General features: G+C 43.9%; 1 protein-coding gene across 2 annotated transcripts; it reads left to right on the top strand.

The window, feature by feature from the left end:
• Positions 1-46: 46 nt before the first annotated feature.
• LOC119392517 (serine protease HTRA2, mitochondrial) lies at positions 47-25525 on the top strand. Of its 2 annotated transcripts, XM_037659694.2 has the most exons (8): positions 47-149; positions 227-335; positions 3370-3607; positions 8244-8445; positions 10514-10738; positions 16826-16934; positions 19772-19928; positions 25334-25525. In XM_037659694.2, the coding sequence occupies exons 1-8, from the start codon at positions 144-146 to the stop codon at positions 25485-25487; spliced, it is 1200 nt and encodes a 399-aa protein (XP_037515622.1). In that variant the 5' UTR covers positions 47-143; the 3' UTR covers positions 25488-25525. The 2 variants fall into 2 exon arrangements, with proteins under 2 accessions (XP_037515622.1, XP_037515621.1); XM_037659693.2 differs by having other exon boundaries at positions 55-335.
• The last annotated feature ends 999 nt before the right edge of the window (positions 25526-26524 follow it).

The raw sequence follows: 26524 nt of genomic DNA, 5'->3' as shown, positions 1-26524 counted from the left end.
CTTTTTCTAACCAACAAGACAAAAAGCAATCCATCATGGCAGCCTCCATTCAAGGCTCCATTCGCGAATAATCGTGCGTTGCAGACGTTGCAGAGGTGGGTCAAGGTTGAAGTCAGCCGGCGGACGTAACTCGGGCTGACTACATGCCGGTGTGTTATTTTTTAATAGCGACCCAAGACAGAGTGCTGTAACTGTACAGTGTTCCGTTACCACAACAATGATGCAGAACAGTGCCAGCTTGCGTCGACTGCCGTCCTTGCTCTGCCGGAGTGTCCCAGCTGTTTCATCGCGGACGCCGGTATTGTCAGAGCTGCCTCACAAGTTCGTTCATTCTGGTAATTCACGTGACCTGACAGTGTTACCAAGTAATCGAAGGAGATGAGTAGGATTGTGAAAAGCCTAGTACTGAGGTCAAATCGGCTGCTTCTGGTTGGCATACTTTCTAGGTGGGAGTACCGAAATAGCTCCCGCTATAGTGTTCGCGTGCGAGAGACGTTTTAAATAGTGGCTATAAGATTGCTGGTGTTTGTAAATGGAATTACAAAATGCATACACCCGAATACACACGTTGTGCCTGCATTCTGATGCTTGCTTTTTTTTTTTTCTACGCTGCTGCACTAACTGGGACACGTTTCACAAGCGAAGCCCGCTCATCGCGTTGGTTCTGCCTTAGGCACACCACATTTATTGCGAATCTTTCAGCCCAGAGTGGACGCATATTACTACCGCTTATCGTCCACTCGTAGTCTGATGCAAGTATCGTAGTGTTTGACCCGCCTAAGTAAACCATCTTAAGTGTGTATATAAAATTCCGGAGTCTGTTGTAAGTAAATGAAGCGAGAAGAAATATATTGGTCATCGAAACACATTTTTTAACTTGGCAAGTAGAATAAATTAAGAATGGTTTCAGCCTGGTTATGTTTATCTCGAGACGAATGCCACTACTAGTCATTACCAGCGACCCCTGTCTTATGCCTGCAAATTTCCAAACTTCAGTCCACCTGATTCCCTGCTGTCCTCAACTGCACTTTTCTTCTCTCGGCATCTGCTGCATCTATCCCCAGTTATCCCTTAGCACCTCATGTCACGCTCAACTCCCATTTCTTCTTCTTCCTATTATCGACTAGCCCTGTTTGATTTCTAATTCACACCACTGTCCCACACCTTTTTAACACCACTACGTTACACCTTTTTTTTTTCTTTTCCCTCATTGTGCAGATCTTGATATCATCTCAAGCTACTTTCGCTAGATTTACACTATCTTCGGCCAGTAGGAAATGTGATTTTTAAATGCGAAGCATTTCTTAGCGAACCAAAGGCACTTTGACCGTTTTTATCTATCTATCTCACTGCCTACCTTTGAGCGTTAAGGAGTGGTCATCTCCTTAACTTTTTACGTACCAAAATTGCCGTAGGAGGGCATGAGTGTATTGCGAACAGGATTCACAGGTCATGAGAACTAATAATGTGACTTGTCTGTTGTGCACTTCATGAAGCCCTTTTCACCAGTGATGTGGGGCACATACCCACATACCACGGGGGGTGGTGTGCGGGTATGTGCCACAAGGAATTCAAAGTATCTATCAACCCATACCTTGGAAATCTTAAAACGACAGTGAGAAGGAGTGCGAAGTTGCAGAAAATCCAGCGCCAGCATCGACCGCGTTGTCAGTGAGCGAAAAATCCCGGTGGAAGCAACGAATAAAAATCACGGCTCAAGCCAGAATTGAACCCAGGCTTTCTGCATGACAGTCAAGTATTCTATCACAGAACCACGCCAGTGCTTCAAACTGCCTCGGAAAAACACCCTTTACAAGCATCATGTCGCGACAGTGCTATCCGTTTTTATGTATTAAAGATTATGTATGAGCACCTATGACTCCACAAGCTATAGATGGCTTGCACGTGACATCATGGACGCAGCTTCTGAAAGGAACTGGGACTTTGCGATGGCGGCTTTGATGACAAACAAGTTGTGTCTATGTGAAAATGACGCGGTAGGAACGTCTCTGTGCATGAATAATCAAAGAACCTGCATGTGATGTTTTGATAATGTTAATGTGACATCAGAAACGTCGCGTCCCCACAGGCTGGTGCTCCAACACGGCACTTTCAGTTACTTCAGTGCAAGCCATCTATAGTCAAGTGTCACTCAAATGCACTGACAACTGCTACTTATATGTACATCATCGCACCATAATAATAATATAATAATTCTTGGGACTTTACATCCCAAAAACACGATATGATTGAGGCACGCTGGTAATGGAGGGCTCTGGAACTTTCTGCCCCCTGGGATTCTTTAACGTGCACCTAAATCTAAGCACATGGGCCTTTAGCATCTTGCTTCGATCAAAATGTGGCCGGGATTCAATCCCATGACTTTCGGGTCAGCACTCGAGCAGCATAACTACTAGACAACCACAGTGGGTATCATCGCACTGTAGTGTGCACTTTGTTGCTATAAAACGGACATCTCTATTCTAACGTGAGTGCCAACATTACGTCGGACCATGAGCTACCTTTTACATGCCAGTGTAGTTGAGGCACCTGACAATCCACGATATGCTCACGATTTCTCAATTTACACAAAGACATTGATCCACCTCGTAATGCTTGGCTCAAAGCCTAAAATACAGCATAGGCTGCTACTCGCTGTCTGCTTCGCATGTAATTGATTCCCACAATATGTGGGATCTGCCAGATTTTTTTTAGAATCACTGTGTTGCAGGGCGAGTATAAAATTTTGCCAGCAGTTCAGTCGCATTGGCTGGCGTCGGTCAGGGTGCGTCAGAAGTGCTGATTTGTGAAAGGATTTAAGTTTAAACAACCGGTCATTATGGCAGTGCCTCAAGGGCAGAAAAAGTACAATGAGGGCAGCAAAGTTGAAATGTGAATTGGTCTAGTGGGTGAGGGCTTCCCAAATATCTTTGCATGCCATGGGTGTGCAAGCATGGCTGACGATGATAACAGACAGCCAATTCTTCTGCAGTTGCATACTGATGTGTTCTGGCCTCGGCTGCGTTAACCTATGGACCACCCCAATTTCAGCATTGATCCCCTCGCTGTCCCTCGGTTGCCCAAGAGATCCTGTGCCACTGGATTTATTACAATCTCGGGTGCCCTCCTGAGGCCTTTGTTTGCCTGTAATATGTGACTCTTCTGGCATTAGTAATGTAGCCATGGCTAGCTATTGAGGATGAACTGCTGGCAGAACATTTGCTTTCGAAGTGTTACAGCGTTTAGGAAGTACTCCATGACGGTAAAAAGCTTTTTGAGAGAATGTTTAAAGTTGCTCATGTTTGTGTTTCCTGCTCTAATGGGCCTGTGGGGTGTTTTCTGAATTGAAGCATTGTTAAAACTGCACAGGCTCCAGTCAGCCCAGCAGCCTACAAACACAGTCAAACAGGAGTCGCCATCACCTGAGCTGCTATGCAGTCGGAGCAGGTGCCCTGGTGTCAGGTTATTTGCTCTGGAGGCAGCGTGCGAGGTGGCTGCCCATCGCCTCTGCCTCTACTGTTCCACCACCATCCACCCGGTTCAACTTCATCGCTGATGCTGTTGAGAAGACAGCACCTGCAGTTGTCTACATTGAAATTCTGGGCAGGCAAGAGATTTGCACAATTGTATATGTGACTGCGGATAAAGAAAATATATAAGGGGGGGGGGGGGGGGCATAGCAGAGGGCAGTCTCTTAAAGGGGTCATGAACCACTTTTCCAAGTAATGATCTAATGACCTTAGTATTGGAGTTTACTGCCTCCCGAATTGATTGCCGCAAAAATTTCTCGAATCCATCAAGAATCAGCGGAGTTACGGGGGTTTGGCGCACGCTCTCAGCGCTTTCTCTCTTTTCTCGTGCCGACGAGCGCACTGGAAGCTAGACAGGGAGGGATGAAACGGGGGTAAGAAGTTACGTCAACGCGCGTCATGAAACGCGATCGCTCTCCCGCTGTGATTCGCATGCGCGAGTGCGGCTACCGTGTAAAGTTAGCAGACTGAGCAGTGCGGCGCGTGCAAGTGGCGGCACCCCATGGCAAGAAGCGCATCTCATCCGGCTATCGGCCAATAAGCATGCTATGTCTCCGCGACGTACACATGCAGACGCCCCGCCCACCAACGAGAGTGAGAACCGGCCTCTGTTTGAAAAGAGGGCGCCTGAGGAAACGGCAACTTCGCGCTCCGCTTGTGGCCTTTACGCGGCGCGCACGACTGTAATATTTTGCAGAGCAGTTCACAGCCGTGTCAGCTTTCCGCAGGTTGTGTTTTTTCAACAAGCCCAAGGGGTGCTTCATGACCCCTTTAAAGGGGAACTCTGGTAATTTTTTGAAGTGCACTGATCTCAGTAAATTTTCAACATACATTTTCTTTGGTACTCTGGTGAGATCTGTCTTCTCAAGCAAACAAAGTGACGAAAGAGGAAGCAGGCACATTATGGGGTGATGGTGACGACCACCACTTTAGATAGTTGTTTGGTCTTGTATGCAGCAAAAAGCAATGAGTTGAAGATGGTGTTGTCTTGAAGGTTCTAAGCACAGAGTGATGAAGACGAGCCCCACTGCCCCCCCCCCCCCCCCAACCCTTGTAGTCTACGCGTGTGGGGCGATGTCATTGTAGACATTTCACGAAGCAGCTACCCATTTCGGCTTTGACACATTGCTTTTTAGTTCTTTTAATAATACTTGATCAGTCTCTAAGCACAGGGAACCACCCTAGCTCTTACAGGACTGTCAGAACTATTGGAAAGTAGCAATATCCTTATGTTGTAAAAAAAGATATGCTGGAGTTCCCCTTTAAGTTGATAGTCTTATTTAATAGGCCTGCATTGTTAAGAATCTTTGAGAGAGTTATGATTATCTTAAGGATGACCATGGCTCACACATTCAAGATTGAAATGTTGCACTCTGTTTGTAGCTGTATCAACTACAAACATTCTTGAGTGTTCCTTGGGAAAAGGGGCTTTGAAAATTTTTGGAAACAGCTAGCATCCATTGCAGTAGGCACTAAAATTTCGAATCGCTGGCCATTAATGAAAGAGTTGTTCATTATCAAGCTTAGGCCAACGGTGCCTCCTGAATGTTAAACATTGTGCATTATTTTTCAAAACAAGACAGAGGTTCACAGGAATATGGTTCCCATGGACCTACAAAATAGTGGGTTTACTACAACAAAACGCTTAGCAACGTTTGTTAAAAATTATTTATGGAGAAAGAGAATTCTGCATTGCACTGCAGCCTTCAGTGCTACACAGACAGAATGTGGGTTGACATTGTTAAAACAAAAAAAAATGTGTTGTCCTCACCTCTCTCCTGTATCTGTGTTTGCATACCTGCCATCTTTCATAACGAATCCCTACCACCAAAGTCAGCTTTCTGTCATTCTGAAAAAATAAATAACAAAAAAAGGTCACTGAAGCCAAGACACAGACAAGGGGACTTCCACAATTCTCTTTGTCAATGCGTTGGCTTCAGTGACATTCCTTGCCCTCCTACTTTTATAGCCCTGTCACTCAGGCACCTGTGAACTTTTCTTTTTTTTTTTTTTAGCTCCTTTGTCTTTATGTTGAGAGAGACGCTCTCCATGCCTCACGGTCACCCTTACTTACGCTAGATGAGTTTAAACATTTTGCAGGCAGTGTTCAACAATCTCTTTTGATGGCGAAGGGAGTACTCTCATTTTGAGTAAGTTGTAGTTGCAAAAAAAAAAAAAGAACTGCAAGCAGAAATTGCGACATTCAATGCAGTAATGCGTTTTAGCAGCATTAAAAGTTTTTTTTCTTTACATAATCCATTTGGAATGTGTATCTTAAGAACTATTTACATTCCTGAATGCATGCACCCTCTACAGTGTGCCTCACAAAAAACTGCTGTGCCACCATTTTGAATAAGTACCTCCACATGTGATGCTACTTCTGATGTGTTTTCGTTTTTGCATCTCAGCCCATTCTTGTCGTAGTACTCTTTATTCAGAGCACTTTTACACAATTTTTAATCTGCAGTATCATAACTCATATGCCGTAGATGCTTTGTCACCCCTGTCAATCGCACTGGCAGCGCAAACGATTTTTCGATTGTGGAAGGACAACATGATTGAAGCAGTAGCATAGTCCCTAAGAAATCCCGCAGATCATGACAACTGGCAGTGTTTCTTTGACCACCCAGCTCACTTGGTTCAACATGTGCACCAAACAAAAGTACAGTGTTGCCAGCATTGCTGTCAGGATTGCTGTCTACATGCATACAGGTACATGTTTCTGTGATCTGAACCAAAGCAACTTTTTTGCTTTGCTTTCGATAAATTGTGAGGTTTCACAAAATAGGTCTGATGCAGCATGTTTTTACCATGATAAGAGGCATAATTTTGCATTGGCATTGCAAGTGGAGAAGTGCCTAATCTGCTCCTTGTTGCTACTCTCCTAAGTGCTGTGTCACGTGGCCACAACTGCAACCTCCTTTATGAAATTTTACATTTTTTGGAGTTAGAATGTGTTCATTGGCGTCTGAAAAAATCCGTAGACAGGGGGTGGGTGCTCGAGCCGACGTTTCGACAAGTGGACTTCTCTTCTTCTAGGCTGGAACTGATTTCCTTAGCTATCGTGTGTATATGCTTCGTGCCCTCTCCACCACAAGAGAGAAGGGGAGGGCAACTGCCAGAGTGGGGGTGGGGGAGGGAACTATCATACAATGTATGTGAGTTATTCTATAAATTTGGACCAGCAAAAATATCTATCTTGTGCTTTAAGGTACAGTTGTGGTGGAACCATCTCATACAGCTGAAGAAAATGACGGACAGCTGAATCGCAGCACAAGAAAACACAATGGGCAATTGAAAAGAATGTGTGCATGAGTAAAAAAAAAGTTTAGTGAAATGAAAGCAGGTTATCTTGCTGTCAGGTTGGTGACACGCTAAACATGGAAGGTAGGGAACAAATTCGGTAATTCGGGGAGATTAATTTGGTCATTCTGCAAGTCGAGATACAGAAAATGATATTGGGTGTTCGAACAACATTAACGGGCACGCAGGGCGCTTCGTGGCTCATGGTGCACCGGCGTGCATGTGGCTCAGTTCTTATACATGCTGATTTGCCTCTGCACCAACTGCACTAAAATGCGCAACGAGCGCATTGATACACGCAATAGGCATCGCTTTGTGCCAGCTGTGGGCTACACGAGCATTTAGGCTTAGCCTTACGATCAGTGTATCGATGGCTGTTTTACAGTGCGACCGGCAAGTTTTCTTTTTTGTTATGCAAAAGATGAAACAGGCTTTTGCACGTCCAGCGCTTCGTTCGCGTGAACACATTGCTTACGGCGCGCGGTGCCTGAAGCATGTACAGTATGCACAACGTCACCCAAAGTTTCTTTCGGTGGCGTTGTTGTGCATTGGCGGGCTCGAGGTGCGGCGCGGGCAGGAGAGAGGGGTGAATGGGGGGGGAGGAGGATCGCTAGCCTAACCATGTATTATCGCCAGTCCCATATCAACTGCGATGGCCTTCCAGATTAAAGATAACTGGTCAATGCGGCAGTGTTAATACCCCCACCTCCCGCACATTCTGATTTTCCTCGTCCTCGTGAAACAGTTAGGGTTTCCTCATGAACGAAATAAGGGGAATTTTAAGGGTTAGTTTTTTTTGCTAGACGCAACATTAATTAGAACTAACAGGCAAGAAAGCCAAGGAAAGTATAGGGGATCTTATTTGTAGTAAATTATGATGTAAATGTGAAGAAAGTAAAGCGGACGAAAAGATAACTGTCCCTGCCGACTGCAAGTTATCTTTTCGTCGACTTTACTTTCTTCACATTTAATAACATTGGCTTTCTTGTCTCTTCATTCTAATTAATGTTAGGGGTTTCACGCGGCACTCTGGAAAAACCGTCGGGGTTCCCCAAGGCCAGAAGGTTTGAGAATCCCTGCTCTAGCCTAAATTAATACTTCTACTTAGTGTCCTTTTAGTGGTGCAGTAGCAGAAGTAAAGTACAGTAGACTCTCAATAAACGAAAATCTCTTAAATGAAATTGCTGCTTAAATGGAACAACTGCCTCTAACATGATTGGTTGTGTGCTTGAATTCTGCACCCCTTTTCATCTCTCAGTAAACGAAACTCCTGTTAAATGAAACATATTTTCCTGGTCCCTTCAGCTTTCGTTTAACAGGGGTCTACTGTAGTATTTTCAGCATTTCAGTGTGCTTCCCGACTACTGCATACTAAAGGTTGTTGTGCTTGCACAATTCTCTTTTCTGCAGGCACCCCTTCACGCAACAGCAGATAGCTGTGTCCAATGGCTCTGGCTTTGTGGTGCGCCCTGATGGCCTCATTCTAACTAATGCACATGTTGTGGCTGATGGCCGGCTTGTGACTGTGAAGTTGCATGATGGGCGCCAGTTCACGGGAAAAGTGGAGGCCGTCGACCGCCGTTCGGATCTGGCCACCGTTCGCATCCCAGCAGTGAGTGCCTCTCGTCCGTCGACTAAATTGAAGATTGGCTGGTTTTTATTGCGGGTTCACGATTAATGGAAGCGGAGATCGAATGGGAAGGAGAGAGGTGGGATTACATAGTTTGAGCACTGAACTTCAGCTGATAATGCAGCAGACTCCCGAGAATTCAAACTCGAGGGGCCTCAGGATTTTGTTTGAATTATCGGAAGTTCTCATCAATATGACTTAGGGCAACATACCAACTAGTGTTGTGATGTCTATTGTTTCCCAGTGCCGCAGCAACATCATGAATAGCTGTGCATGATTGCCAGTAAATAAGCAATCACACTGGTACTCGTTATTATACAACACGTGCATGCGAGTGTAAATGTCAATGGAGGCAAAGATATTTGAGGTCCATGTACTTAGATTTAGGTGCACGTTGAAGAACCCCAGGTGGTCGAAATTTCCGAAGCCCTCCACTATGGCGTCTCTCATAATCATATCGTGGTTTTAGGACGTTAAACCCCTGATATTATTATTATTATTATTATTATTATTATTATTATTATTGAGTGTAAATGTGCTGTGACCCGCGACAGCTTGTAGCCCCTGCTCTTTGTTAGGACGCTTTCCCGCAAGACACCAGTGCTCTGCGGCGAAAGTGACCTTAGAAAGCGTTCATCACATGATAGACTAAGGTGCCTCGTTTTTTTGTTGTTGTTTGTGTTGTAGTTTTCTTTTCCTTCCTCATTCAGCATGCGATTGTTGGTGCACGCTTTTTTGGCTAGTTTGGCTATCTTGTAGGGATAGTTTGGCTGTCTTGTAGGGAGGCAATTGGCTTTATTTGTGACGGTTAGGGACATAAAAGCGCAAGTGTTCGGCTAGAAGCAACAAAGGCAGTAGATATTTCCAGGCATGGACAAGTAAAAAGTGTGAATGAACCGAATTTGTGCAATGGGGCAGTTTGAATTAAGGGCGGATGAGGGGCTAAAAACACGATTTTCGAAAAAAATATGCATTTTCAAATGGGAGTTGTTTTGGATGGATGGCTCATTAAAGAACATGCTCACCAAGTTTGGTTGCCATCTGTACAGCAGAAAAGAACAAAAAAATTCTTTTTACGAGAGGTTGGCGTGAATTTCCTGGGGAGAGCGTCTCTGAAACGCCCCTTTCAAGACGCGGCTGCAAAGTGGGCAAGAAGCTGAACGCGAAGTGAATGCCCAGGTTAGATTGTTTGTGTTTCGCACTTTTTTGTCACATAAGGCCTTCTGTCGAGAGGACATCACAGGACAAACAAATAAATTAAATAGGCATATTTAGAGTCGCATGCTGACAGCTGAGTCGCTGGAACTGGAACTCTTTCACTGCTGATGCCTGATTGCAAACAGACTCATGCCTAGTTGCAACCAAAAATAGCTTTCTTAATTTTTCTAAAGGCATGTCGAAGACTTTATGACACACCTTGCCTCTTTTAATGCGATAGGTTTCCACCGGCTCTCACATATGTACGGTGCTCACGGATTGAAACGAGACATCAAAACATTTAGTATAATGACTGGTATGTGCGATTGCTCAAGATCCCCTCGTCATGCCACAACAAATCCAGCCAAAAAAAAAGAAATGTTGGCTTTATTGTAACTGTTCGAGTAGGAATTATGCTGATAATTCTGAAGATAGTGTAGATAGTGTAACAGAAGATAGTGTAAATGAAAGCACATGCATTACTTAGCCCTAAATTGTCCCATTTCATTCCGTGAACACTGTATCAGTTATGGTGCTCCTGCTTGTGTACATCACTTGTTTTGGCCAGTTCCCGCCAGTAGTGGCATAAAAAAAGAAGCATTTGTACGATTGGCAATGTCATAGAAACACGTTCCAAAGAGCCTATGTTTCTTTGCATTGTACTCATGGTACCACGGCACCCCTGTTCCTCTCTCAGTAAATGGAACTCCTGTTAAATGGAACTTATTTTCCTGGTCCCTTCAGGTTCCATTTAACGAGAGTCTACTGTATTGGATATTATGCGTTGTGTCGAATGTCTTTTGGTGTGTGCCAAGAAAGTATTAATCAAACTCTCTTATGTTGATTACTGCAGAAGGGTCTGCCAACGCTGCCACTTACTCGCACAGACCAGCTTCGACCTGGCGAGTGGGTAGTTGCCATGGGAAGTCCACTTGCCCTCAACAACACCATCACAGCTGGGGTAGTCAGTTCTGTGCATCGTTCAAGCAAGGAGCTTGGCATTCACAATGAGATGGACTACATACAGACTGATGCCGCTATCAACTTTGGCAACTCAGGAGGACCTCTCATCAACCTGGCTAGTATTCCTTCATCTCCATTTCTGTTGTGCTTGCTAATGCTTGTGTAAAGCTTAAAATTTATGAGGCTTAGGGATAACAGGCATGTGGTAACAAAATCAGTAACTTAGGGGCTAACACAGGTTTTACTTGCCACTTGGAACAGAAATGCAGTGATGAAAGTGTTGCGCTACCTTGTGCCACAACACAAAATTTGAATTGAGTCAATAAATTTAGTGCAGCGTGCGTATTCAGTGAGAATCACAAAGGCATAGCTGTTCATTGGCTAGTGTTTTGCCTTCAAATTGAAGCTTAAGGAACCCATGTCACTGTTGGAATTTATGGAGTGTGTGTGTTTGGCGCCGAACATAAATTTGGCTGTAAAAAAAAAAGAGAGAAAGAAAGAAAGAAAGAAAAGAAAAAAGAACTATGGTACAGATATTTCTAACCACGAATTCGATCCTAGCTGTGGCCACTGCATGTAGACGGGGGAGCAGAAATGCTGGTGTAGTTAAATTTAGATTGAATGTGAAATAATCTCAGGTGGTTCAAATTATTCTGGAGTCTTCCACAACAGCGTGCTTCAAACCCAACTCGTGGTACTGGCAGGTAAATACCAAGAATTTAATTTTTGATTCGGCAAATGTTTTTAAGTTGAATATTATGTGGGACCGTCAATGTCTTGAAGTGGAGCTCCTTTTATGGCAACAAAACACCACTCTGTCTGCTAAGTAAGGCATGTGGTCCATTTAGCATACCTCATTAGTTTTGCAATTCACTTGAGCATCTTATTGTGTCTGCTATTTTTAACCCTTTGCGGTCCGTTGTCGGGCAGCGCCCGACAACGCAACACGGCCGTAGCGGTCCGCTGTCGGGCCCCGCCCGACAAGGGTGTTCGTGGTTTAAATTTTGCTGTTTTCTCACCGCGAGTCGCGTGAATTTTTTGTATACATGAAGGGCCATCTCTTGAGGAATAAGTGAGCTTTGTTTGTTGAGGTTTTACTTTTTTGACACTAGGGTGCAGCACTATGATCAGCACGGGGCCTAGAGCGTACCCACTCGCGCGCGCGGTTCGCTGAGAAGCATGGCCACGTTTTCACCGCGTGCGTTTTACGGCGGTGCTTTTAGCGAAAGCGAGGATGACTTTAGTGAGGAAGAGAATTACGTGCCTCCATCAGACAGTGATGACAGTGATTCGACAGAAGTGAGTGACGAAGACGACGGCGGCGGCGGTGGAAACCTGCAGTAATAACCCTGGCCTGCACACAGGGGAATGCTTTGAGCGGTATCACACGTTGCCCAAATATCACTAAAAGAGTTGCCTGCAGAATGCAGGAGCAAAAATAAATATCCTGTGCGTTTCTCTTCCACAGCTTGTGTTTTTATTCGCGGCGCCAGAAACTGGCGAAATAGTTTCGGACCGCTAGAGCCGGAAAGTGGGTAAAGGTTTTGGACCGCAAAGGGTTAAGTAGTATTGATTGCCTTAACGTAACGGTGGTAGTGAGTAAGATGAGCATTCAACGCTCATCTTCGGTCTTTATCCTCAAGAGCAATCTTAAACAACTCGGAAAGCCAGTACGGCATTTTCAACTGTTTGGAAGGCAAACCGTTCTTTGCCTTCCCGTGCTTAGTCCGAGTCTTGCTTTCTCTTGTGAAAGCACCATTTGGACCCATTACGTGAGAGTGGTTGTGAACGGTTCATTTTTCAAGCCTTTACATGACTGTGTACTGGTTCGCACATGCATAAGATACACAACATGCTAGCTAGGCTATGTTTACCGTATTTACTCGAATCTATGCCGCCCTCGATTGCAGGCCGACCCGTGAAATTCGCAAGGCCAGAAAAAAAAAAGAAACTTACCTCAAATGCAGGCCGAATGCAGGCACGACTACACTGCACGATCGCTTCCAGAAAACTGACCAACTCTGCGCTCGCGCTGCTCGCGCCTCTGCCACCTCCGCGTCACTCGACAGGAGGAGAGAGGATGTCAAAGTACGTGGCATTTGCCGGCACCGTAATCACGTGACCCAATCCATCTTTGCTGGCGTAAAATCTCGCCGGCTCGACGACCCTCGCTGCATGAACGTGGGACTGCGAGATTTTTGAACAATGGACAGTAGGAAACAGACGACGCGGTCGGCCTGAGTAGCCGTGGGGACCACCACTCTGCCGCTGAGCGTGAGTGACCTCGTCACCATGCAGCTACGGTTGGATGTCACGAAAATGAGCCTTGGACGCGCATGCAGAGCTGTCTGCATACTGTAGCCTGAGATCAGCGCATGGTGAGCCGGCATGCCGCTAGCGCGGCCGGGCCTTTAGGTAGGTAGCGGCTGCGCCACTTTCGCACATAACATTGGCTTAGATTCGAGTAAATACGGTATATATGAAACATGCCAGTAATGCAGTTTAAGTATTGCTGGTGTGCATTGTGAAGTGGCACTTTTAATATGGAGCAAGCATTCTTACTACATTTTTTTTTGTGTCAGAAGGAAAAGCAGCATGAGATCTAGGTTGCTTTAAATACTGTCATCAGCTATTTCTCACTGTCCTCTGAAACCTTTGCATTTTCACCATATTTACTAAGTACAGAATAAAAAGTTCTCTATTTCAGTTAGAATATCAGTGACTGGTGCACTACAACAACGAAAGAAAAGTCCTGAGCCATTCATGGTGGTGCCATTCATGTTAAGCTCTGTTATTGTTTTGAAAAATTTGTGGCTATTTCACCGTAAAACTTCAACATACAGTAATGCCCCCACCTAGCAAGCTAATTTCACTGCTAATTTCAAATTTCCGCATTGTTCCGTGAAGCCCCCCCTCCCTCCAATTATGCTCCACATTTTAATCTCGCACTGTGCCCAGGCAACACTGGCCTACTTGAGTCCAATCGAATCCTGCTTAGCAACCCAGTCTCTAAACCTGTGCCTGAAATCTGTCGTCAATATTTGATTTTCTTTCTTTCCCGCATAATGATTGCACCCCAAACTTAGCATATGACACCCATGATGATTTTCAGGTTTTTTAGCGCACTCAGCTGGGCTAGTTTGTTCTGCATTCAACACAGAAATTTGGGCTAGTTGGTGGTAACTGAACTTGTGCATCTTTACAAGCACAAAGCAACAATCACAGAATTAAAGGTAAACATTCGGCAGAAGTCTGCCTGTTTGGGTAATAGAAAACCAGAGAAAAGGAAAGCTCCAACCAGAAATTTAGTTTAGGATACCCGACGTTTCGAATCCTGACCGGCTTCTTCCTTCAGGGGTGAGACGGCCCGAGACGCACGGCGCTTATAGTATACGCCTTCTTGCCAAAACTTGTTGCAAGCTTTGGTAGTAGAGGGAGGGCAATGTCCCCGTAGTGCGGTTGTTGTTTCCCGCTTTCTGTTGTATATGCCACGACTCGAGGAGGAGCCGCTGGAGTTTTCTCTTTTCTCCGGTGAACAATCGCAGAAGGATTGTTTACGTCCTGTTTACACGTCTCTGTCTTCTGTCCTTGTTGCTTTGCGTTGAAGACGCACCCGTTCTGCACGACAACGATGTGGATGTGCTTTGAAGACGCAGACACAGATGATATTACGGTTGCTGCGAGCAAAAGCATGGCCTTCGAGATCTGTATTTGCTATTGAAAGATTGTACCTCTGACACATGTAGTTAGAGAAAGTAAGACCTTCAAGATCTGTGTCTCTGTCAGTTGCCCAGAGCTGTTGGATTGGTGTGGGCGCATCATCAGAGGTGCTTCCATGTCATGCTTCCCATGGTCTGATCGCGTTGCCTTTGTGTTTCTTGTGTTTGTGATTTGTCGCCTCCATCTTGAATTTTGGTGCCGTTATGGGTAGGCACCCTGCCCCCCCCCCCCCCCCTTTCCACTTGGCCAGTAATTTCGAGTTGCTGAGGGATGGCGCCTGCTCGGAATTTCACGGTAGTTGAAACTGTGGTGATTTGCAATGCTGTACAGCTCAGTCCACTTGTAACGATATTGACAAAACCAGAAAATTCGATTGTTATAACCATTTGTCGTTCTATCTGGACCAGCAAAAGAAAAAAAGAAGAAAGAACCCACCCACATGTTTTTTCATGCATGTAGGCCTAGTTACTCCCAAACTGTAAATGAATCTGGTCGTTCAATGCGAGTCGTAGTAAAAAACACTGAACACTTTGTTCAAGGCTACATTAATATTCGTAAAGTTATTTAAACGTGGTGAAAAAAAGTAGGAAATTTCCGAAAAAGTCGGAATTGTTGACGACATCTCCAGCCCTCTGGGTGGTTGAAATCATTGACTGCGAAAACCCATATTTTTTCGTGAGACTTTCAACCCTTGGACCCTGCCGGAAATTCCGATGTTTTACGTTAAGAGATATCATCTTGCGATTAGTCAACGCCATATTTCACGAACGCACAAACGGACAGAAACTCGTGTTAGAAATTGTTGCCAGGTGTTGCGCGGCTAGTGCAACTGTGACCGAGCAAGCTCTCACCCCCCCCCCCTATTCTAGCGATTGCAAGAATAATAGCATGACATTTAAAAGCGTTGACTGTTGGGCAAGTTGGTGTTTTGACATAGAAACCATCGTAAGTAGTGCAACTAGACAGGACACACAGCAAGGAACAGACCAGCACAGGCGCAAATCTGTGAAGGGGCCTTGCCATAAGTAAGGCCCCCTCACAGATTTCTCCGTGGCGGCCTGTTTGTGGCACTCGTAACGAGTCTTCATGTTATTCCCCTCAAAGTACAACTTGATTTGTCAAAGTTTCAGACAAATTTTTGTAGTAAGCGCCTTTCAGGTGGCCAGAATTTTAACATGTGATACATTGCCGATAATTGTATGTTTATATATGTCTTGCGTTTACAGGGGGTCAATGGGAAACTTGAGAAATCCAAAGAATTTGATCACTACAAACAATATATCGTTATATCTGGTATCGTTAGAAGTGTAATGATTACACTTGTGTTCTGAAAAGTCGAATAAAGAACACTCCTTCTCAGTCTGCCTGTCTAGCTTCATAAAGGTCAAGATAAGTCAACTCATCTCGAGCTCTATGGAGCTGCTCCAAAACACATGACTACGGCTACAAAAAGGACAATTCCATCTCCAGACCTGCTCCAAAGCAACAAATTAACAGCTCCCAGAGCTGCTACAAAATATCTTCGGCCATTTCCATCACTGGGAATGACTGCTGTGCTGCCTTGATTCTGTATCCATGCTACAGTAACCTCAATGTCAAGTGAAAGTTGGTTTGAATGAATTTCGTAGTACCTGAGAAGTTTTTTCGTGTAGAAGCGAGTTCATGAAAGCGAGGTGTGCAGGGGTGGTCAAAAGTTCTCAGGCTGCTATCCCATGTTATCCTATGGCAGTGTGTAGCCGGTGAAGTTTTGACCACCCCTGTACATTTCTGAACTTGACATTCTCATGGCTGGATTCAGAAAGGCAACAAACCAGATGTGCAAGTATACTTGATCAGTCTTTTGGGGTGCACTTGTGACCCGTGAAACACGTCATAAAGATGAGCAGTGGAAAAAAAGTGATCAGCACGATTGTTGCATGTCAAAAATTCAATCTCGCCACATTCGGAGTGCATGTGCTCCTGTTCTGCCGTGATGACTGTAGATATTGTTTCTCTTTTCTGTTGTACATGAGTTCAAGGTAACATAGAGGTGCATACGGAAGAGGACTCCATTGTGAATTTTTCATATGATTTTTGGGAGGGTGCAGTGCATTCTGTTGTAGAATCCTTTCATTTGCACCTACTTGCCTTTTTATTGCCAAGATATTGTCACTCATCCATGGTAAAAAAAAAGAAACTGCATACCTTTGCGTAGTTACCTTTTTTTTTTTTTTTGATGTCCACAGTATCCCAGTGCACAGATGAACTCTAGGTTGCGGGTTCTATCCTGACCATGGCAACTGCAATTTTAGGGGCCTGAAATGTAATAACACTCATTGTACTTGGATTTAGGTGCTGGTGAAAGAACCTCAGGTGGTCAGAAGAATTTCGAAATCACCAATTATGACACTCATTCACTTACCTTTTATGAAGTTTGGTAAAACAAATAAGGAGTGGTCATTCAATTTGTTTTTTTTTTACCTCTCTATCTTCTTGGTTACAGGATGGAAATGTGATTGGCATCAACACAATGAAAGTCACTGCAGGAATCTCGTTTGCTATTCCAGCTGATTATGCGATGAACTTCCTGGAAGAGGCATCAAAGAAGAGCCGTGAGTGAAAATTACCATAAAAATTCAGGACACCAATTCAGAAATTTACTGCAAGCACTTTGCCAGCTTGTAGCAGGGATCAGCAGAATAGTGATGGCTTCTATTAGGCACATGAGAGCGTTTGTTTACTTGGGAAGAAATTTACGGGAATTGTGCTATAGGCATGGTCTCGGAGGAATGTAGCAGCAGCTGCTGCATGATCCTTGTGATTGAGACTATGCATATTAACTAGGGGTGCACGAATATTCAAACCTGCAAATATTTTTCGAATAGTGTTTGCTATTCGATTCGCACTGGAATTTTACTATTCAAAGTATTTGAACTTCCGGAAAATAAATATGATGGTTTCATTTGTTTAAAATAAAATCACAGCACTTCTAAATGATGCGTGTAAACCAAATTATCCTCACGAACTTCGACCTATCGAAAGGTTAACGGCCGTCGCCACGCCTTGACGCTATTTTAGACAAGGTAGCTCGATGACTGCGCACAGACTAGAAAGAGTGCAGCGTAAAAGTGTGAAGCGCAGTATCTGCTTATACCGTACTTAATCGAATGTAATGCACACCCAATTTTCGAGAGTTCTAAATAAAAGTGCATCTGCGCGTAATGTTACAAGATCTTTTAAAACTATGGCATGCTGCTATGTTGACGATCACAAGAAAAAAAGGCAAACAGAATGCACCCTCACAGAAAGTGCAATTTATTCTGCTGGCAGTTTTTTTCCTTCAATGATCCCATTTTGCTGGCTTTAAGGCAGGCCCGTAGCCAGGAATTTTTTTCGGGGGGGGTCCACTTGCTGAAGACCTTGACTATTTGAGAAAAACGGCTATTTTCATGATTTATTTTCGATAAAACACCATGTGTCAACAAAATTTCATGGGGGGGGGCCTGGGCCTCCCCCCCTGGCTACGGGCCTGCTTTAAGGTCACTTCTGGGTGTGCCCCAATCAAGTGCAGATTGGAAAGCCGTTACCTTGACAAGTTCGGCCTACACGGAGTTGCTTGAGAATGCCTGCAAGCCTGTCATAGATCAAGATATTTTCTCATTTTCGGCCCGTAGAAACTTTACGTGGTCGACACGCAGCTGAAGATTTCCTTCATTTGCACCGCTCATGGGCACAGGTTTCAGGAATAGATGTCACTTAGCTGTCCTCAGCGTGCGAAATAACTTCCCTTTGATATGAGCTTTCCTAATGAAAGGGGCACATCACCATTTCTTCTTTGCTGGGAACAAATTTGAAGCAGACAGACCACAATCGAGCATGAAATGAGCCTGTGCCGGCTAACTTTAAATGGCGATGTCACTTCATCTGCCACTGGCGGTCAGCTGTTGCTAATGCCACGAACGTCGTTTCAGTTTCGTACGCGATAGACTTGTTTTGCGAAACGTGCTTTCAGAATAATGTCTTGACACCAAGAAATTCGTTAGTATCACCCTAAAAACGGTGAAGTATCAAGTTATCCAGGCTTGTGGCAATACTGCACGTTATGTCACCTGCATCACTACACGACAGCTAGCAGCACAGTTTCGTTTTCACGCAGTGGAGAACACTGCCGCCTGGTCTTCGAGTTACTGTGCAAAAGAAATTGTTCTCGTTTTGGCCATGTTTTGCACTACATTTTAACGTGAAAGCATTACTTGGCCATGTTTGCGAAAGCGCGCACTCGTCTGGCGTCCGCAAAAGCCGTGAGTGGAAAGCACGTGATCTCTCCCACTGGAACTGACGCTGGCGGTAACAACTGCAGCAGAAACCACTCGCGTCATTTGGACCTCCACAGAAGTTGGAGGAGAAGGAGAGGTTGAGGAAATAGTGTTTTTTCCTCTCACGTGTAAAGTGTTATCAATACCACTTTGGTAGTACCAAGTCATGCAAATAAACACAATTCGGCCTCTGCATTGCCTCACTCTTTATACTAAGACAACTAGGGAACACCTGTTAGCAGCATCCTCCAGCTCTTCACCGACCTAGCCAAAAAAATCTTTCATGTTCCTATCTTATAAGAATATGCTTATGGATCCTCTGAAACATTTTTCTGCAATTTCGCTTCAAAGTATTCGAAAACTATTCGAGAAATATTTGAAAAATATTCTATTCGATTTGCACTCAAGCTTAAATATTTGAATTCACTTCGCACCCATAATTTTGCTATTCACACAGCTCTAATATTAGATAAAGTGGATGCTTGGGTGTATTGGTACGACATAGCGGAAAGAAAACAGTGCAGAAAGACGGAGCACAAGAGAAAAGGAACCACAAACAAGACCGCTGACTTACAACAATGCTTTAATCGTCAACACCACGCAATATATGCTAGCGCAGTGCAAAACGATGGAAAGAAGGAACAATTATAAACAAAAGATAATGTGCATGGGTTACTGTGATGATACTGATTGTTTGTTCATGTTATCTTTTGTTTATCATCGTCCCTTCTTTCCATAGTTTGGCTGCATATATTACGTGGTGTTGACGATTAAAGCATTGTTGTAAGTCAGCGCTGTTGTTTGTGGTTCCTTTTCTCTTATGCTCCTTCTATTGCACTGTTTTCATTCCGCTCTAATATTAACCTTTTCTGAAGGACATGGCAATCAGCCTGGTGAACGTATCTTGAGGCTTTGCACTATTTTGTCTGGTGTTGAATAGGTGTCTCTCACTTTTTGCACTTTTTCATATGTTCTAGTATATTGCTTGTATATTCTCTTGCATTTACATTAACAGTAAAGGTTTGGCATGGGATGGTAGCTTCGAGCTCCAATGGCTTTTGTCAGTGGCGTGTACTTCACTGCTGTGCTCAAAGACGACTCCACGAATGTGATGCCGTATTGGTGGTGTGCAGAGGAGGAGACGTCAGCTGACCGATGGTACCTGGGCATCACAATGCTGACCCTGACACCTAGCCTTATCCTGGAACTGCAGCAGCGTGACGCTATGTTCCCACATGTCACGAATGGGGTCCTTGTCTGGAGGGTTATGCTGGGCTCACCTGCAAACTTGTACGTAAAAAATATCATTTTTTCCTACTGCTGGAGGTCATGTTGTCATAAGGTTTCGGAGACTTGTTGAAGCAAGAGTCAATGCAGTGCACTTGGTCACCTCTGTATGCCCCGTTTGTCATGTCAGCACTGTGACAGTAAGTGTTCAGTCGTGGAGTGAAATCTATTCATGTTTGCCTATGCACACATGCAGAGTGTTCGCTGGTAATTAACTGTTATGCACAGTGTACTATCATACATGCTGCACTTAATTTCACACCTGAAGATGGTGACTTAAGTGCGGGAGATTTACCGCAAGGTTTTGCTGCTGCGTTTTTGATTTACTGCTGGAGTGAAGGTTCTGCTGAGGACTGTTCAACAAACCAATAACTATAATTAATTGCTCTATACAGTAAAACCTCATTCATGCAGATTTTTCGGGACAGAGAAAAATGTCCAAATTGCTTGTCCAAAATGTCCAAGTGCTGCTTTCGTATTGTGAAATATGTGCAAAAAAAAAAAGAATAGTACTTTTTGGAAATCACGTATTCAAGTTCTAGGGCTCTTTTGTCCAATTCCAAAATTTATTCACTGAAAACCACATAAAAATAATGTAAAAAGTTGTTATATCAGCCAAGGGGGCGACCACTTTTTCAAAAAAGAGAAAAAATGTTTTCCCAAGCTACGATATCTCTGCGAACGCATAACTTGAGTGCTGCCACCTTGGTAACTACGGAATGCACAATTCTTGCTCTTCAAATTTGGTGCCTTGGCCAGCTGAACCACTTAGAAGTGAGTGGACAGCTACCAAAAGTTTCAAGGGTCTGTATTCCGTGACCATTCACTTTTGGTGACACTGTCCCTTTGCGTGATGTAGAATCTCGTGTGCTCAGTGACTGAATGAACTACTTATCCAGCTTTCATTAACCATCCAACAGGTGCATATTGAAAGCCATATTATGGCGGTATCTGCCACAGCGATCGTCTCAGAATATGCTCCCTGGTCTCACAGTTCCCTATTGGTAGAATGTCCCACACAGGTGCTCGCAGTTTTCCGTTGGGCTCCTGGGCAGTTGCCCTTAGCAACCGGTACAAAGATCATGTGCTTTCTGTGCCAGCAGTGCTGATGAGCTGCTAGCTTCGCATCTTTTCAAATTGGCCTGGAGTAGTTTTGAAATCGCCTCTTACATGTGGTAACGGACCGATGATCATTCAAGAAGTACGCTGCTGTCAAGCTGAGTGCACCACAGTCTTGAGATCGGCTGTCGTATCTGATAATGGATGGGCTGTTGTTCAAGAAGAAATGCAGTGGAACCTCGATTATACATCCCCCGGTTTGCAGACCCGCATTTTACGATGAACCGGTTTCTTCCTGGCAAAACCCACCTAGAAATGATGTATTATATTACAAAACCTCGATTATACGTCGAAATTTTATACCGACCCCCATCATACAACAACTATCCAATACTGCCCGAGAAAAAAAAATAACTTTTTTTACTCTAATCTAATGCCCACCAAATATTCGTGGGTGCAAAAGAGAAACTTAACGTGCCACTAGTTTGACAACTAGTAAGAAACAGAAAGTGAGGCGGGTACATCGCACCTTCTTAGAATGGAAAATTTATTCTCTTGACAGTTCGTTTTCATCTGTGATCCAGTTTTCCTGGCTTTAAAATAGCTTCTAGATATGCTTCGATCGCGGACGTATTCAATAGCCATTACCTAGACCAGCTCTGTCTACAGGGTAACGTCAGCTAGTCGACAAGCTCATCTTCTAGATCTGGATATTTTCCCATTTTCGGCCTGTGGAAACTTTTCCTGGTCGACATGCAGCTGAAGATCTCCCTTTGTTTGCAGCACCCGCAGTCACAGGCCTCGAGCATGCTAAAGGACGCGACGCAGCTATGTTCAGCGTGCAAAATAACTTTCCTTTGACGTGAGTGTTCATAATATAGCGGCATGTCACCGATAGCACTTTACAAGGGAACGATGCACACAGCTCAGTTGCACACGAAATCACCCTACTCAAACTTGCAACTACAGTGAACTAGAAGAGGGTACTTGAAACAAAATGTGCTTTGCCGCCATTATGTGATGGCGATGATACTGTATCTGACCCTTCTGACACACTGGCTGTTGGCCAACAAACCACATTGGCTGTTGCCAACGCGGTTTCGTTTTTATACGCAGGCAATTTTCGAACTCGTTTTATAGGAAAGAAGATGCGCGTTAGGTTCTTTTTTTTTTTTGCAAGTTGAGAATGAAGATTTGCTCACGGCTTCTCCATTTAAATGCTTAGCTGTCATTTTTAAAAATAATGTGAGATACCTTTGTTGGAGAAGTGCAGGGTCGTTCCGCGCGCTTATTTAGGCAATCTGTACCTATTCTTTGGGCAAGACAGGGCGTCACTGCCCATAGTCTTAGTTTTTCGATTATACACTCAAACCTCGATATAACGAACACGGATATAACGAATTATCGGTTATAACGAAGTAAATGAAAATAGTCTTGTAATAGATACAGCGTTATAAATAAATGTTTATAACGAATTTTCGGATATAACGAAGTTATTTTCGTGGTAGATGTGACTTTGTTATAATGTGGTTTGAGTGTACGGTGCCCAGATTATACGACGGTTTTTCGTGGTCCCTCAAAGTTGTATAACCGGGGTTCCACTTACATTTTTTCAAGCTCTTCACAGAGTAGCTTAAAAGGTACACTTGTATGCACAAATTGTACACAAGGACACAATAAGAAAAAAATACGGACAGAGTAGCTTCAAGGTTGGCTCTCGCTTGTGATGGCAGATTGGCGATTGTTCAATACACGTTTTGTCAAGCTTAGAGCAACACAGCTCTGAGATCGTCTCTTGCTTGTGGCAATGGGCTGCCAATCATTTAAGAGAACATACCACACTGTGTATTTGGTGCTTGTAAGCAGAAGTGACTGTGGACTAAAAAGAAGTTTCTTCCGGTGTCTTCTGCAAACAGTGACAGTGATGACAGCATGCAGCACGATGGTGACTAGCGGCGAAGCACCGCAAACATGGATGAAGTCTCATTTGTGCCCATAGCCGAAACCATTCAGGCGCCTCTGGTGTGGTCTTTTGTGCCGGCAGCAACATTAATTCATAGTGTAGTGCAGGTTGCAGGTTACAGACATCTCAGATGCTCTGCTTTGTACGTCATGTGAGGATATGGTGCCATCTGCCAACACCACCGGTAGCACAATTCGGGCCCAATTTGAGCCTCATTTTGTGTCACCAGAAGAATCTCGCAAGTGCCCCGCAATAGTTCAAGAGTCACGAAGTGCTGGATCTTCTATGCAGCAGCGCAAGGTGACATTAATGGGCAAAGATGAGAGTTGCATTGAAACTTGAGCTGAGGATGAGTTTTTCCTTGTTCAACGCACATCCCTAAATGTTTTGCTTGGCAGCGCTTTGTGCCAGCAGTGCATGCAGCTGACTAAAAATTGACCTTGAAACTAAGCATGTTCTGGTGGTAAAGATGGTGTTAACCTGCACTGCTTGCTGCGCGGTCACGTATAATGAGTGATCATCACCATGAATTAAAAATGGTGGGGCTTTTGAAGTAATTGTCTGGGAAATGCGAGCTATTAAAAATACTGAAAAAGGAGCAACTGTGCTCACTGAGTTTGGTCTGTGATGAATGTCTCACCCAGAGGATAGCATCACAATAGTTTTTAAAAGCCCCTCAAAGCAGAATTTCGGCCTGTTGGTGAGGCAGCTGCGGCATGTGTTTTCTGCTGCTGTAGCGGCTGTCCGTGATGTGTACAAGATGGAATCAACACCAAAAAAAATGTGAGGGTGGTGTTAACAGTACATGGGTGACACATGGCCATGTATCCCACATCAGTGTAGGCACGTTCGTAGAAATTTTCTCAGGACTGTTACTCAACTGTGTTGTGTTATAAAACTGCTGACATGGTGTATGCTAGGCCCCGAAGAAGGTGATGATGGGTACAGCGAGTGGATCGAGGCACATGTGTGTAATGAGACGACACTAACGCCCATGGCTGCCCATTCTTCTTCCCATTAATGGAACCCCCTAATCTTCATGATCATGGCTGTATCTGTGTACGAGATGCCAGCATCATTTTCTTCTATTTTTCAATATACATATTCCCGTCGAATATATTCCCGCTGAACCAAATCTACTGGATTGTCTGTGCTCGAAAGCTTCATCAATTCACGGCTTCTTAGAGTTCAGAGGTTGTTGATTCCAGTGCTCACCGCCGCCGCCGCCACCGCCACACTAGCCTGCAGGTTTACTACATGATAGAGCACCTCATCATAGAGCATCAAACGGCACCTGCTCCATGTTAGGAATGCACACCTCACAGGCTTGGCTTATGAGAACTCTTGTGAGAGTTTCAAAGAGCACACCTTAGGTCTTAAGAGTTAAATTTAAAAATTCCACAGATCACTTTTGCACATTGCTGCACTTTGAAAATAAAAAAAAGGCTGAAATACATATTATACTTCACTCAGTGCAGCACTAACAGTTCACACCTTTTGTTGAAGCAGGTAGCAATTTAAGTTTGCAAATTTTATATGTACAAAGATTCTTTTACGCTGGTCACATTATGCTGCGTTCCTGTGTTTGTTTTGTACATCAGATCAGTGTGCTGGGGAGGGCTGTATGCAACTAATTCCTTTATAAACAAAACGACCTCTAGTATTTTTCCTATCCACATACAATCCTTGCATCTACGTAAAGAGATATGGTATTCACAAGCCAACAATGTTGACAGTAACCACTGATGTTTCTTAATTATGCTGTAATGTTCTACACTCAATCTGGAATTGTTTAGGTATCACATTTTTGGGGCACAATTTGGAGGAAGTCCTCTATATGGGTTCCATTGCATGTTTCATACTTTTCAATTGTGTGCCACAGGTATAACAGTTAGGATAGGTAATAAACAAAGATGAGGTAAAATAGCTTACTTTTTTGCTTAGGATGCCATACAACATGATGCTGTAATTAATCTAGTATATGCAATATATGTGCACTGTTCACAGTTTGAAACACGACATCAAAACTTCTAGTATAGCAACTGGTATGTGCGTTTGCTCAAGATAATTGCATCATGTCATTATGAATATGGCCATTCAAGGTGGTGAGGACTCTGATGTAAGTGTCCGTGTTGAAATTAAACCGATGTTTCACAAACTGAAGACTGTGGAGGCGAAAGAATGTGCATTGACTAGCCCTAAGTTGTCGTGTTTCAATCCATGAGCAGTGTACAAGCATACAGGCCCATTTCATACAAATACTGCAAGTACGATTGACAAGATATATCATCACATTGATGTCGTTCAGCCTTACAGGGATTCTGTGCCTTGCTGAAACAAATTTTTCTTCACGATTAACTACGTCTATTTGTCTTTTTTTCTACAGGGCCGGTCTCCAGCCTGGTGACATCATTGTGAAGATTGGAGGCGTAGAAGTGAAATCTTCTCAGGACGTTTACAAAGCACTTGAAGTCTGGAAGCCACTTGATATTGAAGTAATACACAGAGGCTCCCGCAAGAAGCTCAAAGTTCAACCATGAGTAGGGTAGCACAAGCAAATAAATGGACGCTTCATGTTCTTGCTTGTCTTGCTGATACCATAGGTATGGCAAAAAGTGTTTGTATAAAGTGTGAAAATAGTCAAAACGTATTTTTGGGCTAGTTGGTTCATACTTGCTGTAAAACAGTGCCAGAGAACCATGCGAAGAGGAAGGACACGTGCGCAGGGTGGTGTTGAGAAAATGGCTTGCTTGTTGGTTCATTGGTTCAGCAAGTTTTGTGATTCGTTGTAGGGATGCAGCAGCACACAGAAATAGTACTGTTGTAGTTATTGAGATTTTGCTGACTGCCACAGAAAAAGCTGCACTTAGGCGCCTTCCAGCAGAGCAGTAAAAATGCTGGCTCCTGTATCTGCAGTGGCAGTGCCACCTACTGAATGTGCCTGAAAATGTTGATGCTTGGCCCAATGCTATGCATCACTATTTTCTTTCAGAACAATATTTTCTTGCAGAACAGAATTAGGGGCTGCGACTTCCACTTTCACTGATGCTGTCTGTCTAGTGCAACAACTCATTCATTGTGATTTGTTTATTTTACATGTTAATACCTCAACTGCCTCTTGCAACAGTGTTTTACTTAAAAAATGGGCCATTATTAGTGGCAGTGGTTTGATGGCAAACTTGAAACAGTGCAAATCAGAGCAGAGCAGTGTATCTTTGGGAAGAGCATTCAGAAAAGCATTCAGTAAGAGTGTAGATGGCTTTCACTTGTCTTATGCTGTGAAATATAGGCTGTAAAGGTGAAATGATGAAATTTGGAGTAAAGGCACAGCATAAGTGTAAGGTGCCTTTCGTCTTGTACTTCATATTTAGGCCTTATAGTCAGAGTGTATATATAACTAGCTGCGTGATCCTGAAAAGTCTCGAGGGCATACTTGAGATGTTAGATTGGTGTGCATCCCAAACAGAGTGTGCAAATTCAAACTTCGGTTGGAGACATTTGATTGGCTAGTAATTTCACGTATGAGAAAACAAAGCAAATGTTCCATCCAAAGTAACTAACCTAGGGTGGCTTGGTT

This window comes from Rhipicephalus sanguineus, chromosome 1 (assembly GCF_013339695.2).
Source record: "Rhipicephalus sanguineus isolate Rsan-2018 chromosome 1, BIME_Rsan_1.4, whole genome shotgun sequence".
NCBI classification, from domain to species: domain Eukaryota; kingdom Metazoa; phylum Arthropoda; class Arachnida; order Ixodida; family Ixodidae; genus Rhipicephalus; species Rhipicephalus sanguineus.
This window is presented reverse-complemented; position numbering and strand designations above follow the sequence as displayed.